Source organism: Saccopteryx bilineata, chromosome 1 (genome assembly GCF_036850765.1).
Source record: "Saccopteryx bilineata isolate mSacBil1 chromosome 1, mSacBil1_pri_phased_curated, whole genome shotgun sequence".
NCBI classification, from domain to species: Eukaryota; Metazoa; Chordata; class Mammalia; order Chiroptera; family Emballonuridae; genus Saccopteryx; species Saccopteryx bilineata.
Genome location: NC_089490.1, coordinates 6,038,619 through 6,052,831, shown reverse-complemented (window position 1 = coordinate 6,052,831; position 14,213 = coordinate 6,038,619). Strand labels below are relative to the sequence as shown.

At 59.5% G+C, this 14,213-nt stretch overlaps 2 protein-coding genes across 5 annotated transcripts; one reads left to right on the top strand and one right to left on the bottom strand.

The window, feature by feature from the left end:
- The first annotated feature begins 3,176 nt into the window (after window positions 1–3,176).
- On the top strand, window positions 3,177–9,136 carry RNF39 (ring finger protein 39). 2 transcript variants are annotated; one of them, XM_066240049.1, is made up of 4 exons: window positions 3,177–3,977; window positions 5,680–5,703; window positions 5,912–6,003; window positions 7,739–9,136. In XM_066240049.1, exons 1-4 carry the CDS (start codon window positions 3,628–3,630, stop codon window positions 8,314–8,316), a joined length of 1,044 nt encoding a protein of 347 aa, XP_066096146.1. In that variant the 5' UTR covers window positions 3,177–3,627; the 3' UTR covers window positions 8,317–9,136. The 2 variants fall into 2 exon arrangements, with proteins under 2 accessions (XP_066096146.1, XP_066095363.1); XM_066239266.1 differs by having other exon boundaries at window positions 3,177–3,990; window positions 5,681–5,703.
- On the bottom strand, window positions 9,067–12,895 carry PPP1R11 (protein phosphatase 1 regulatory inhibitor subunit 11). 3 transcript variants are annotated; one of them, XR_010728079.1, is made up of 4 exons: window positions 12,610–12,895; window positions 10,877–10,985; window positions 9,992–10,418; window positions 9,067–9,930 (listed from the first exon to the last, which is right to left on the bottom strand). XR_010728079.1 is itself a non-coding variant. In XM_066250801.1 (3 exons), the coding sequence occupies exons 1-3, from the start codon at window positions 12,676–12,678 to the stop codon at window positions 10,216–10,218; spliced, it is 381 nt and encodes a 126-aa protein (XP_066106898.1). In that variant the 5' UTR covers window positions 12,679–12,895; the 3' UTR covers window positions 9,067–10,215. The 3 variants fall into 3 exon arrangements, 2 of the variants coding, with proteins under 2 accessions (XP_066106898.1, XP_066107035.1); XM_066250801.1 differs by having other exon boundaries at window positions 9,067–10,418; XM_066250938.1 differs by lacking the exon at window positions 12,610–12,895 and adding an exon at window positions 12,311–12,462 and having other exon boundaries at window positions 9,067–10,418.
- Between the last annotated feature and the right edge of the window lie 1,318 nt (window positions 12,896–14,213).

Here is a 14,213-nt window from a genome sequence, read left to right as displayed (position 1 = left end):
TGGGGGCTTGGGCAGACTGTCAGCTTACAGCCAATTCCCCACACCTCTGTCCCCCAAAAATCTAATCTCCAAAACCCTGTTGGTCTTTTGGTCCCCAACAGGGACATATTTCTCTGGAATATCAGGGCGCATCTGGAAATCTTCTAGGGCGCACCAGTGCGCCCCGGCGCACACTTTGAGAACCACTGCTCTAGGCCCAGATCTAGAAAGAACCCAACATCTAAGAGACCTTGGGGAGGGGATGGAGCCAAGACAATAAAGCGATACAGAGAAGAAAAGAAGACAGAATGGGGTGGACACGAATAAGAGAGACAGAGATACTCAGAGAAATCCAGACAAATTGAAAGGGACAGTCAAGAGTAGACAGTCCCCAAGAGCCGGAGACAGAGGGAGAGAGGGAAAGGAAGACTTTGCATATCAGTTTCCTATTTACCGCTGTCCCAGATAATCACACACTTATGTCTGAAACGTGTGAAACGGCCTGGCCTGCGGTGGCACAGTGGATAGAGAGCATTGACCTGGAACGCTGAGGTGGCCGGTTCGAAACCCGGGGCTTGCCTGGTCCAGGCACATACAGCAAACAACGGACCAGTAAACTAGAGCAACTAAGCGTCCATACTTCTTCCTCCCCCTCTTCCCTTCCTCTCTCATCTCATCAATAAATAAAATCATTTTTAAAAATAGGTGAAAGAACACACACTTATTCTCATAGTTCTGGAGTTCAGAAGTCTGAAATGTGTCTTACAATCTGAGATCAAGATGGCAGGTGGCACAGTGGATGGAGCGTCGGAATGGGATGCAGAGGACCCAGGTTTGAGACCCCGAGGTCACCAGCTTGAGCGCGGGCTCTTCTGGTTTGAGCAAAGCTCACCAGCTTGAGCCCAAGGTCACTGGCTCAAGCAAGGGGTCACTCAGGTTGCTGTAGCTCCCCGGGTCAAGGCACATATGAGAAAGTAATCAATGAACAACTAAAGTGCTGCAACAAGGAATTGATGCTTCTTGTGTCTCTCCCTTCCTGTCTGTCTGTCCCTGTCTGTCTCTGTCTGTCTCCCTCTCTGACTCAGTCACTGTCACACACACACAAAAAAGATGTCAGACGGAGACTTGATGTGGGTGGTGAACACACAACACAGCGTGCAGACGACGTGTGGTCTAATGGGGCACCTGAAGCCGGTACCGTTGTTAGCTAGGGTCACCCCAATAAATTCAATAAAAAGAGGAAAGAAAAAGAAGGACAGCAAAGGGAAAAAAAGATTTGCAATACCCCTGGCTGGATAGCTTGTTGATTCAAGTGTTGTCCAGATACACAAAAGTTGCTGGTTCGATCCCCAGCACATACAAGAGAAGATCAGTGTTTCTCTCTCTCTCTTTCACCCCCTTCATCTCTCTCTCTCTAAAATCAGTAAATGAATTTTTAAACATTGCAACCACAAAGAATAAATAAATATTTACATAGATCAATACATACATAAAATTAAGGGGTCAGCAGGCCAGGGTCCTTCCAGAGGCTCCAGCGGAGGACCCGTTCCCTGGCTCTCCAGTGTCCACAAGCCACCACTTCCTGGCTCACACCCCCTTCCTCAGTCTCCAAGGCCAGCAAGGTCCGCCGAGGACCTCTCACGCTGCCCTCCCCCTGGTGGTCCTCTCGTCTCCGTCCTTCACCTGGCAGGACCCTGTGATTCCAGCCGACCCACCTGGGTCATCTGAAACTTTAAAACTCAGCAGATTAGCCATTGTAATTCCATCTGCCAACTTCCTCCCCCCTTGCCATGTAAGGCCACATAGTCACTTGTTCCAGCAATTAGGATGTGGACATCTTTGGGGGGGGGGTCCATTGTTCTACCTAACAGAATACAGAAGCCCCCGTCTTTTATAAACTAGATTTGGTCCTATCTGTAGTCTTTTACCAGGGTGGCTGCGTGTTTCATGAGCACCGAGCTGGGAGATTGGCTTCAAGATGAGTGTGTGTGTGTTTATTGGTGCTAGTTCGTCATAGCTGAATGTCTCCCCGATCAGTACGCAGTGGGTAGAGGAATGCCGGAGGGGGCCCCTAGCATAGTGCTGCGGCTCCGTAAAGACACACTGCTGTTGTTCTTATCGACAATAAAACTAATGACAGTGTCTCCGCTTGTTTTCTTTGGGTATGTCTATCTGTCCCTAAATAGCACGCAGTGTTTGTCCCGGTGATGTGCAGTGCGCATGAGACTGTTTGGGCATCTCTGTGGTGTTTGTATTACGTGAATGTTCCTGTCGGAAGGTCTGCGCACTTGGGGGCATTTAGACGTTGATGGGGGCACGTGCATGTCTGGACAACATGGTGTCTGGTCATAGGCGCAGACATCTGAATGTTTACTTGTTCACAAACCCCAGAGAGGAAGGGAGGAGAGGGGGGCAGAGGGAAAGGGGGAAGACACAGAGAGGTGGAGGTGAGAAGGCAGGGCACAAAGGAGATCAGGAAAATCATCAGAAAGCAGACAGGACTTCCAGGGTCTGAAATCAGAAGGAGGCAGGTACGTTGTAGAATTGTTCACCTGAAACCTGTATAATTTTAACCAGTCACCCAATAAGTTCTATTTTTTTAAAAAAGAGATGGGTGGAGTCACAGGATACATATTAGAAGATCTGGGTGTGACCCCACTTGTGGTCACTGCCTTGCCGTGGGCCCTGGCTTATGACAGCTCTCTGGGCCTCCGTTTACCAAGAGAGTTGAAGTAAATAACCGTGGGTACATCGCAAAGAAGGAAAGAGAGAGAGAGAGAGAGAGAGAGAGAGAGAGAGAGAGAGAGAGAGAGATGGAAATAAAAGCATACACAGGGAAAAACAGAAAGAATTCGAGAGAGACAGGAGAAGGAAGTAAAGAGAGAGGCCCTGGGCGAGAGAGCCAGCCCAAGCAGCGCTGAGACAGCCCTAACCTGACTCTTGAGGCCGAGTGCGGGCGCCGGCCTCCCACCCCTTCCCTGAAAGCTTCAGAGTGTCCTTAAGCCCTTAATAGGTAAGGCGGGAAGGTGAAAAGAGAGAGGCACCTGGAGTGACAGCCACACACCACACGCGCCAGGATCCGGGCTTCCGGCCCAGCCCCAGATGTAGGTGTGCCAGCCACCTGGGGTGACTCACACCCTGGCGATGTGGGCGCAACTTGCCAAAAGCGAGCCTGAGCACCCTGCCCACCCGCACACCACCGGCCCCGGGAGGGGAGGGGAGATGCAGGCTCTTCAGGGGGCGAGAGGGGCTGCCTGGTCCCCCGGAGCGCCCCTTACTGACCACCTTCCCGGCTCCAGCGCCCGGGTGGCATTTGCTCTCGCGCTCTCCTCCCCCAAACCTTCCTCGGGACGGACGCGGGAGAACCAGATGCGGCGTTACGCAAGGCCTGGTGTTTACCTCCCGCAGGGGCCCCCTCCCTCCCTATAAAGCCTGACGCAGGGCGGTGGGGGGGAGGACTGGAGGCGAGGGCTGGATGAAGGGAGAGGCAGCCCCAGGACAGCGGCGGGGAAGCGTCAGAAAGTTCATGCGGGAGACGGAGGGGCGGGCAGCGAGTCAGCCAGCAGCAGGGGCGGCGCGCCGTCTGCGCGCTCCGGGGCGGTCGCAGCGGTCGCGGAAGAAGGGACGGCGCGCCGACCCCGGCTTCCCATGGAGGCGCCCGCGCTGGGCCCCGGGCTGGTGGAGCGTCTGGAGCGGCTGGCGACGTGCCCGCTGTGCGGGGGCCCCTTCGAGGACCCGGTGCTCCTGGCGTGCGAGCACAGCTTCTGCCGCGCGTGCCTGGCCCGCCGCTGGGGCGCCGCGCCGGCTGCGGGCACCGAGGGACCCCCCACCGCCTGCCCGTGCTGCGGCCTGCCGTGCCCCCGCCGCAGCCTGAGGTCCAACGTGCGGCTGGCCGTGGAGGTGCGCATCAGCCGCGGGCTGCGGGAGAAGCTGGCCGAGCCCGGGGCCCGCGCCGGGAGACGCCGAGGCGGCCGCATCCCCACCATGGGCAGCCTGGACCCGCTCGGGGAGGTGAGGCCCGCGCGCGCGCGCGCGCTCCCCCGGCCCGCCGGCGTCGGTGCCAGGCAGAGGATGGAGGAGAGGAGAGAAAAGCAAAAACGGACGAGGCGGCAGGGGCTACCGCGGGTCCTCCGAGCGAAGAAGGGAGAGGGGGCCGGAAGGACGACGGGAAGGACCCGACACTTGGCCTCGAGGGGAGGGCTGGGCGCGCACCCGAGTCCCGTGGGAGGGCCGGTGCGGGGCGCTGCGCGGGAACCGGGGAGGAAGGTGCGGAGGGCAGAGCCGGCCTGGGGGAAGGGAGACACGGAGGAAGGGCAGAGAAGGCCGCAGTGGAGGGGCGGAAAGGACGGCCACGGAGTCCAGGACGCGGGACGGGAGAGGGGAGCGGACCCCAACGCCCCCTGCGAGCGCTGTGGGCCTGGGCCCGAGCCCGACCTCAGTGTTGTTTGTTATTGTTGCCCTCGGCTCCTCCCAGGGCCCCAGGCAGGGGCGGTCTCGGGTGGAAGCGAGGTCCAGAGGCTCCTCTGCTTCCCGCGCCTTATCACCCACCCGCGCCCCGCCTGGGCCCTGACTCCCTGTCCTCCCATCAACCCCGTTCCCTTGCGCGACCCCCCGGCGTCCGGGATTCCCGACTGGCCATTCCCGAGCACCTTGCTCCCCTGCCGTCTTTGAAGTCTGCATCGACCTAATCAGTCCCGGCGTAATGGCATAATTAGGAAAACTGCATCTTCTCTCCCTTCCACCCCGTGCCGGTCGCTCCAGCCCGTCTCCCCGGAGGGGGAAGGGGTTGGGAGAAATCCCCGTAGATGGACGGGGCGTGCAGCGCCCTCTCCTGGCCCCCACGGTTCTCTCGAGCCTCCTGGGATACATCCAAGTCCAGCTGCCTCGTTGGGCAGAGTAGAGAGACCCCCAAAGCAAAGGGCTCAATCAGGAGATGCCAGTGGGTTTTCTATGGCCGGAAGTGAAGCAGCTTTATTATAAGGTTTTTATACACTCACCCTCAGCCCAAGGGCTCTGAGTATATGTTTGGTCTGTGTGATGGAAGGGCCACACCCTCAGGGAAGGTGGGTAAGGGTAGGGTTGTGGGGCAGCAGGGAGAGGTCAAGACTCCGGGGCAAGAAAAGGGCAGGATTGCGGCTGGGCGCTGAGCACCCTCGGGGAGTGGGGAAGGGGAGGACCAGCACCCTGGGGGAGGGGAGGGCCAGCACCCTCGGGGAGTGGGGGAGGGGAGGACCAGCACCCTGGGGGAGTGGGGGAGGGGAGGACCAGCACCCTGGGGGAGTGGGAAAGGGGAGGACCAGCACCCTCGGGGAGTGGGGGAGGGGAGGACCAGCATCGTGGGGGAGGGGAGGACCAGCACCCTCGGGGAGTGGGGGAGGGGAGGACCAGCACCCTGGGGGAGTGGGAAAGGGGAGGACCAGCACCCTCGGGTAATGGGGGAGGGGAGGACAGTGCCCTGCAGGTGGTGTTAGGAGAACGATGGTGTTAGGAGAACGGAACGTGGTGATGGAGTGAGAGGGAGGAAGGGCTCTGAAGGAGGAGGAGGCGGAGGAGAGAGAGCACAGGGGTCCAGAGGAGACTGAGCGATGGGGGGGGCGCCCACACCAGCGCAGACCCAGCTCGCCCCAGCAGGAAGGAGGGGAGGGCTCCCCACCAGTATGAGGCGCACAGTTGACACCCATCTTTTCTTCTCCCCACCCAGGACATGAGGAAGACGTGGAGACGGTGAGTTCCACTTGTACTGTCCCTTCCTTTCCTGCCAGCTGCCACACCCATTGCCCTCTCAGGGGTCTGCCCCTTGGTGCTCTCACAGACAGGTGTTCCGGGTGTGCCTCACCCCTTCCTGCTCCAGGCAGGAGTGAAGAGGGGGAGGGAGCATCAGAGGGCAGAGGGCGTCTGCTGGGGTCCTGACCTTTCTCGCTCCTTTGTCCAGATTTGATGCCCCAACACCCAAGTCCACTAGCTCAGAGGACGATCTCCCTGAAGATTACCCCGTGGTCAAAAACATGCTTCACAGACTGACGGGTAAGGGGCAGCAGGGGGAGAGGGAGTGGGCGTCTGCTTGCTTAAGCTGTTCCCTTGTCTCAGAAATAATCAAGTCCCTTCTGCCGTCTGGATCAGCTTCCCAGGACCGCTGTGACAAGGCATCACACGCTGAGTTGCTCAAACAGAAATGTATTGTCAGCCCTGGCCGGTTGGCTCAGTGGTAGAGCGTCGGCCTGGCGTGTGGGGGACCCGGGTTCGATTCCCGGCCAGGGCACACAGGAGAAGCGCCCATTTGCTTCTCCACCCCCCCCCTCTCCTTCCTCTCTGTCTCTCTCTTTCCCTCCCACAGCCAAGGCTCCATTGGAGCAAAGATGGCCCGGGCGCTGGGGATGGCTCCTTGGCCTCTGCCCCAGGCGCTAGAGTGGCTCTGGTCGCGGCAGAGCGATGCCTCGGAGGGGCAGAGCATCGCCCCCTGGTGGGCGTGCCGGGTGGATCCCGGTCGGGCGCATGCGGGAGTCTGTCTGACTGTCTCTCCCCGTTTCCAGCTTCAGAAAAATACAAAAAAAAAAAAAAAAAAATGTGTTGTCTCCCAGTTCTGGAAGTAGAAGTCCAGGTGTTGGCAGCTTGGGTTCCTTCTGAGCGCTGTGAGACCCTGTCCTGTAACCCCCTGCTGGTCCTGGGACAGCCTCTGACGCTCCCTGGCCTGCGGATGGTCTTCTCCATGTCTTCACATCCCATTCGCTCCATACATTTGTCTCCAGGTCCAGACTTCCCGCTTTTATGAGGACACTAATCAGAGTGGACTGGGGCCCACCCTCATGAGCTCGTTTTAACTTGATGACCTGGGCAATGAAGGGGGCTTCAACGTTATCTTTTGGGGAAGACGTCCATCCTCAATTCCTCACTCTTACCTGTAAAACACTCACTCAGCAGACCCTGGAGGTCAGCTGCCTCTCAGGAATCTGCTCCCACATGTCTCCTCACTCCTCCCCAGAAAGATCCAGGGCTTCCGGTCCCCTGCCCTGGGACTCCGGCCATCTCAGTATCTGGGGAGTTCCTTCCTCAACCACCTCCACGCTGGTCCTTCACCCTTCTTTAAACGGCCAAGAGAAGGTGCTCCAACCTCTTTGTCACCCACCATCGCGCCCAACTGAGATTGCTTCTGGTGCCCCGAATCCAGAAATCTTCACAAGGCACCCCACACTCAAGACCAATGACCGTTTCTTTCCGGTCCCTGTGGCATCACCAAACTGTCCAACTCTGCCAACTCTTCCTATCTGCTCCCACCTGTTTCTGTGGGTGACTGGGCTGGGTTCTCACGATACCCACATTCCTCCCTCTGCCCTTCCCCTCTGACTCTTGGGGTTCCGTATCTGGTATCAGTCGTTCTCTTGAGGTCCGCCTTCCTCACCCTGCCGGCCCGGCTCCTGAGCCCCGCCCCAGATACTGCAGATCGAGGTGTCAGTCCTCGCTCCGCCCTCCCGAGATCAGCCTCACTCTCCCCCACCCCGTGAGCCGGGCCATCTCTCCGTGGATCTCTGCGCTGTGACCTGGGCCAGCCCTGTCCTCCCCCGACTCTAGGAAGTGGCATGTCAGTGCACAGGCTGGGTCTTGCTTGGACCTACCTCTCTATGACTTCACCCTCTTGGGCCCCACCGCCACCTCCTGGCTGTTGCTGGGCCTCCGCGGCGCCCTCTGCTGTGTTATCTGTCCCGCCCACCTCTGCGTCCGCAGCCCCTCTCACTCGTCCTCTCCCCATTTGCGCCCCCCACAGCCGACCTGACCCTGGACCCCGGCACCGCACACCGCTGCCTGCTCATCTCCGCGGACCGACGCAGCGTCCGGCTGGCCCCACCAGGGACTCCCGAGCCTCCTGACAGCCCAGGGCGCTTCGATCAGCTGCCAGCGGTGCTGGGCGCGCAGGGCTTCGGGGCGGGCCGCCACTGCTGGGAAGTGGAGACCGGGGACGCTGCCTCCTACGAAAACCCTTCCGGGGAGGATGAGGACATGGAGAGTCTCTATGCCGTGGGCGCGGCCGGAGAGTCGGTGCGACGCAAGGGCCGCGTAGGGCTCTGCCCGGCGGGTGCCGTGTGGGCCATAGAGGGCCGAGGCGGCCGCCTGTGGGCACTCACGGCTCCGGAACCCACCCCGCTGGCTGGCGGCGGGCCCCCACCACGGCGGATTCGCGTGGACTTGGACTGGGAGCGCGGCCGCGTGGCCTTCTACGACGGCCGCTCGCTCGACCTGCTGTTCGCCTTCCAGGCGCCCGGCTCGCTGGGGCAGCGTGTCTTCCCGCTGCTCTGCACCCGAGACCTTCGCGCCCCGCTGCGCATCGTGCCGGCGGACGGCTAGAACCTCGCGGGCAACCTCGCTCTAGCCCGGCCGGCACGGAGGCTGCTTCATCCTCGGGCTCCAGGCTTCCTGCTCGTGCCGGGATCGTGGCACGTGCCCGCAACGACATCGATAAGCACCCTCCGCCACCAACACTGTCTTTTCCTCCCCAACAGCAAGCCCGCCAGGCCTCCGTCTTCCACACCCCCTCCCAAAGCCGAATCCGTTCCCACCCCCTCCTCGACAGCTCGGCCTCCCCACCCCACCCCGACTTCTCAGCCGGTCTCCCCACCACCACCTTCATTCCTGCCCGGCTCCAGGCCTGAGGTGGGGGACAGGCCCTAGCCCATCAGAACTGGTCAACAACCCACGTTTGCGACACAGAATCTCCGCTCCTCAAATATTTACTTCCACTCCAGCGTCTCCAAGGTCCCCCGCCTTCCCCACGGCGTTCAGGCTTGGACTTCCCTGTCCACGCTCGGGTTCCTCAAGAGAAATAAGACCTCCTGGAAGATGAGGCTTGACTCTGGTCAGAGGGCCCTCTAGGACGCTTGTCAGTTTTGGAGGGAGTGCTCCTCACCGGGACTGCTTTTCATGTACACACCTTCTCCCATTAAGGACCTTCTTTAAACTGCGCCCCGCCCCACCCCCAGCACATGCTCAGTAAGAAACCAGGGGTGCTACCCGGGAATGGCCCGGGCACCCCGAGGCCATCCTTGTATAGAGACTCACGTCTTTCCCATATGTATAAATGGGCCCATATTTAACACGTTTTGTGATGTTGGGTTATTTATTTTTTGTGCATCTGTGGCAATAAATGAGACCTCCGTGGTGGTAGGAATTGGACTCATCTTTGCAGGTGTGTGTGGAAGAGGCCTGGAGAATGATATTCATGCCCAGGGAGGTGTGGGGAGGGCCACAGGAGCTGGACATCTGGACTGGCAGACATCAAAGGCCAGGGAGGAAGTGGCGAGAGGGTCGTGGAGGGACATACCCCACCTCTGGGCTCCCTTTCCTCCCTCTCCCCAGGACTGCGCCGGCTCTGGCTCTGAGCCTGGAAGGCTAAAGGCTGAGGAGAGAGTTGGTTCTGAGTGGGAACCACTCTGGAAGCCAGCTCTGTAATAAATCCTGGGTCACGTGAGAAGGGTGAGGAGGGAGGACATGACTGTTTCCTTTTTCGTTTTCCATTAAAGGTGAGAATGACAGAAGACCTTTCGCTCTCCCGACTCCTCTGGAGGGCGTGAGAGAAGCGGGCAGGAGTGCAGTGGAGGGGCGGAGGGGCGGGGAGCCTCCCGTCACACCCCACAGACCACACACGAGGACCGCGAGTTCGGACTATATAAATACATTAGCAGAGGAGCGCTAAGCCAGGAGTCACGAGCACAGCACAGCCGGGACGAGGTCGCCTGGAGTCTGCCTGGGACCGTGGCAGTGGAAGCTGGGTCTGCTGGAGCCCCGTCGCCGTGGGGGGGCTCAGGTACAGAGTGCAGGGGGCCAGGACAGCTGGGCCCCAGGACAGGCAGTTTGGCAGTGAGAACAAGGGGGCGAGACTGGAACCAAAGTGCCTGGGTCCCCGGAGAGAGGTGGGTGAGGATCTGAGGGGCGGGAGGGGTGAGAGCGGAGGGAACCCAGGACCTGGGTCCCTGGAGGGAGGATCTGAGGGGCGGGAGGGGTGAGAGCGGAGGGAACCCAGGACCTGGGTCCCCGGAGAGAGGAGGGTGAGGATTGAGGGGCGGGAGGGGTGAGAGCGGAGGGAACCCAGGACCTGGGTTCTAAAATAGCAGCGAATCAGAACTCCAGGACCTCGGTCCACCCCCCTCTCCTCCTTCCCTCTCTCGGGCAGAGTGGGGGAGGGGCTGAAGAGTGAGCACACAGTGGGTTTAGTCCAGACAGACACAGGAATGGGGCGGGGGTGGGAGTTTAGTACTGCATTGGCCCCGGAGGGGGCTGAGACGGGTCAGGAGGCTGGGGCGGGCTGGAGGGGCTCGGTCCAGGGGTGGCGCGACTCCGTCCTTTGCGGTGGCCCCGTACACAGTGTGTGTGCCCACAGCCCTCCTCTTCCTCCTCGTCACTCTCCGTAGAGCTCTCGCCGAAGGCCCGAGGTTTCTCATAAATACAGCAGCCTGAGTTTGGAAGGATGGAGCCCATTAAAGAGGAGGAGGAGGAGGAGGCTGTTGAGTCCGTTCCATCCCCACTGGATCTCAGGAAGGGTCCCTACTTCCACCATGGTCTCCTACTGCTTTCCGGGATCCAGCTCCCCCCCTGCCCCCCACGCCCCCCACCCCGGGGGGCTCAGACACTCAACGCCTTTACCCTCTTGGAGCCCCGAGTCCAGGGCTCCACTTGTCCCCCCTTGACACCTCCTGCCTCCAGGGCTGGGCACAGGCCCTCTGGGCCTCTCTCCCCTCTGACCTTAATCTCCTCTCCCTGATGCCCAAGAACCATCCAGGGACAGAACTGAGGGCACCCGGGGGGGGGGGGCGGGCTCCCGGGTGACACCAGGGGACACGCGATGGGAGAAGGGACAGTACACAGACAGGAGCCAGAACTCCAGAGCTCCCGTGGGCCAACAATCACTCACACTTTGATGAGCGGCGCCCCATGTGTTCATTGTCCACAGTGTCACTCGTCCATTCCACCTTCTTCTCTGGCTTCCGTTTCCGAAGCTTGATGGTTAGGCTCCGGTTCTCCTGGAAGGGGAACAGAGACGGGGACCTATGTAGCTCCCTCCGAGGGACCGGACCGGACCGGACCGCTCTCCCTCCCCCCGGAGCCCTATCCCAGTTCAGTCTGCACCACAGACAACAGCACCCCAGGAGCTCAGTGCTGGGAGAAGATGGACTAGAACAGGTTTCTGACTTCCCTGAGGAATCATGTCTTTCCTGTTCCTGATAACCACAAGAACTATAGAAAAAAAAGCCACAATTCTTTTTTTTTTTGCATTTCTCTGAAGCTGGAAACGGGGAGAGACAGCCAGACAGACTCCTGCATACGCCTGACCGGGATCCACCCAGCACGCCCACCAGGGGCGAGGCTCTGCCCACCAGGGGGCGACGCTCTGCCCCTCCAGGGCGTGGCTCTGCCACAACCAGAGCCACTCTAGCGCCTGGGGCAGAGGCCAAGAAGCCATCCCCAGTGCCCGGGCCATCTTTGCTCCAATGGGCTGCGGGAGGGGAAGAGAGAGACAGAGAGGAAGGAGGGGGTGGTGGAGAAGCAAATGGGTGCCCCTCCCATGTGCCCTGGCCGGGAATCGAACCCGGGTCCCACGCATGCCAGGCCGACGCTCTACCACTGAGCCAACCGGCCAGGGCCAAAAAAAGCCACAATTCTTAACTTAGGGAAGGTCCCTGCAACTCTATAACTCTTGCTGTTTCTCTGACCTCCTCCCCAAAATCATCCTTGGTGGTATGAATATGTGAAAATTATGTTCAGTCCCAATGCCTAATCTAGGATCTCTTTTTCCAGACTCCCATTAAAGAAAGAACTCCGTTCTCACCTCTCTCCTCCAACCCAGCTCTCCCTGCCTCTTAGCCACCTGTTCCCTCGCATCCTGGAGCCCCTGGTAACTATTATTCTAAACTCCCTTAATTCAGGTGTAGTTATGCCCAATACAACCTTCTCCCTTTGAAAACAACTTAACCTGTCCTTGCAAAAATGCTACCTTTCTCTCTATTTACATCTCTGATTTTTCTTTTCTTTTTGTTGTTAAGTGAGAGGCACGGAGGCAGACAGACAGATTCCCACATGTGCCCCAACCGGGATCCATCTGGCAAGCCCCCTAGAGGGCTATGCTATGCCCACCTGGGGCCACTGTTCCCTTGCTCGCAAACTGAGCTATTTTTAGCGCCTGGGGGGGGCCTGATTTTTCAAAATAGTCTCTTCATCTGCTTTTTTTTAATCTACATTTTTGTTCTCCCATTCTCTCTGCTTCCTTTGACATTCCTCCCTTCGACAAACATTCATTAAGTATTCATGCGGTCACAGTCCCCGACAGCCGGCCTCCATGCTTTCTTACCCAGTGCTTCATTTCCCCCCGCACTTCCCTTGCTCCCGAATCCCCAGCTTCTCAGCTCTTCATGATGACCCACCAGGACCCCCAGGCACCATCGCCGACATCCTAGCCCGTCGCGGCCCAGCCCGCGGCACCACCTCGGCCACTCCCCAGTGTCCCCGGTATCCAACCCCCTTCCTCCCATCTCCCCAAGCCCGGCCCCTCCTGCCGTTCTCCGAGGACGTGTCCCCTCCCCGCCTCCCTCCCGGCACCTCCCAGACCCCCCTGTACACAGCGCCGCCCCCCCACCCCGCCTCTCTCACGGGCTCGGTTGTCACGGTAACCGTTGTCTCGGTGACGGTTTCACTCAGCCCGGCCCCTGCCTCGGCCATGGCTCAAGCTGAGGAATGGGAGAAGGGCAGGAAGGGAGGCTGAAACACCCTTTCCTGGTTCGGGGTCTCTGGGGGGTCGGTCTAGGAGGACCGGTTCTCCGAGGAGCGGCCAAGAGCCTCCACCTTCTTCCCACCCCCTCCTCCTCCTGGGCCTCCGCTTCCCCCACCCCCGGGGAGAACCTGTCCAACCCAACTTCCGGCTCCCCGCTTCCGCGTGTGACGCAGCCTGCGGGCCCTTCTCCCGGCACTAGGTGCGTCAGGGCGCATGCGCCGCCGGATCAGTTCCGTCGGCAGGTAAACCGTGCGCAGGCGCCGCAAGGAGGCGACAGAGTCTGGGCGGAAAGAAAGTCGCTGCTCTGGCTGAGCGGGCGGGGGCGGGGAGGGCTTTCCAGGGCGGTGCGCGCTCCCACGTCAATCAAGCAGGGGTGGGCGGAGTCGCGTGGCGCTGCGGACGGGGTGCCGCCGCAGCCCCTGCCCGGGCGGGTAAGAGGGTCAAGGTGCCGACCCTGCCCTGGTCCATTCCGATTCCTCACTATTTCGTGTGGGAGTGACAAAAAGGGGACCTCGGAGCAGTTGGAAACATCTGAAGATCTCGGTTCTCTTGCCCTGGCCGGATAGTTCCGTGGATCAGAGCACCCTCCGGAAGCACAGAGGTTGCGGGTCCATCCCGCGTCAGGGCACAGACAGGAACAGACTGATGTTCCTGTCTCTCGCTCTCTCTCACATCAGTAAAATAAACATTTTAAAAACCCGGGTTCTGGGCCCTGGCCGGTTGGCTCAGTGGTAGAGCGTCGGCCTGGCGTGCAGGAGTCCCGGGTTCGATTCCCAGCCAGGGCACACAGGAGAGGCGCCCATCTGCTTCTCCACCCCTCCCCCCCTCCTTCCTCTCTGTCTCTCTCTTCCCCTCCCGCAGCAGAGGCTCCATTGGAGCAAAGATGGCCCAGGCGCTGGGGATGGCTCTGTGGCCTCTGCCCCAGGCGCTAGAGTGGCTCTGGTCGCCACAGAGGGACGCCCCGGAGGGGCAGAGCATCGCCCTTTGGTGGGTGTGCTGGGTGGATCCTGGTCGGGTGCATGCGGGAGTCTGTCTGTCTCTCCCCATTTCCAGCTTCAGAAAAATACAAAAAAAACCCACAAAAAAACAAAACCCGGGTTCTGGCTTCTAGGCAAGAAAAGAGACCTGGGTTCCAGGACCCGTCCTGTGCCTGTTAAGTGTTCCAGCGGGCACTTCATGCACGTTCAAGTTACTTTCCTGTACTTCGTGTGTTTACATTGGGTCCTCACAGATGCTGTGCAGTGAGGGGGAACGGTGGGTATGTTATCTGTATTTCAGAGCTGAAGAAACCATGGAACTAAACCAGTGAGCTTACCACCAACATCAATGCCACTGTGAGCAGTGCTGCTATATATTATACATACACTCATGTACCTGCACTGTTTGAGTTCCTGTTTGCAGTTCTTTTGGGTATAAACCGAGCAGTTGAATTGCAGGGTCACGTGATAATTGTTTTTAACTTTTTGAGAAACCACAGCAGCTG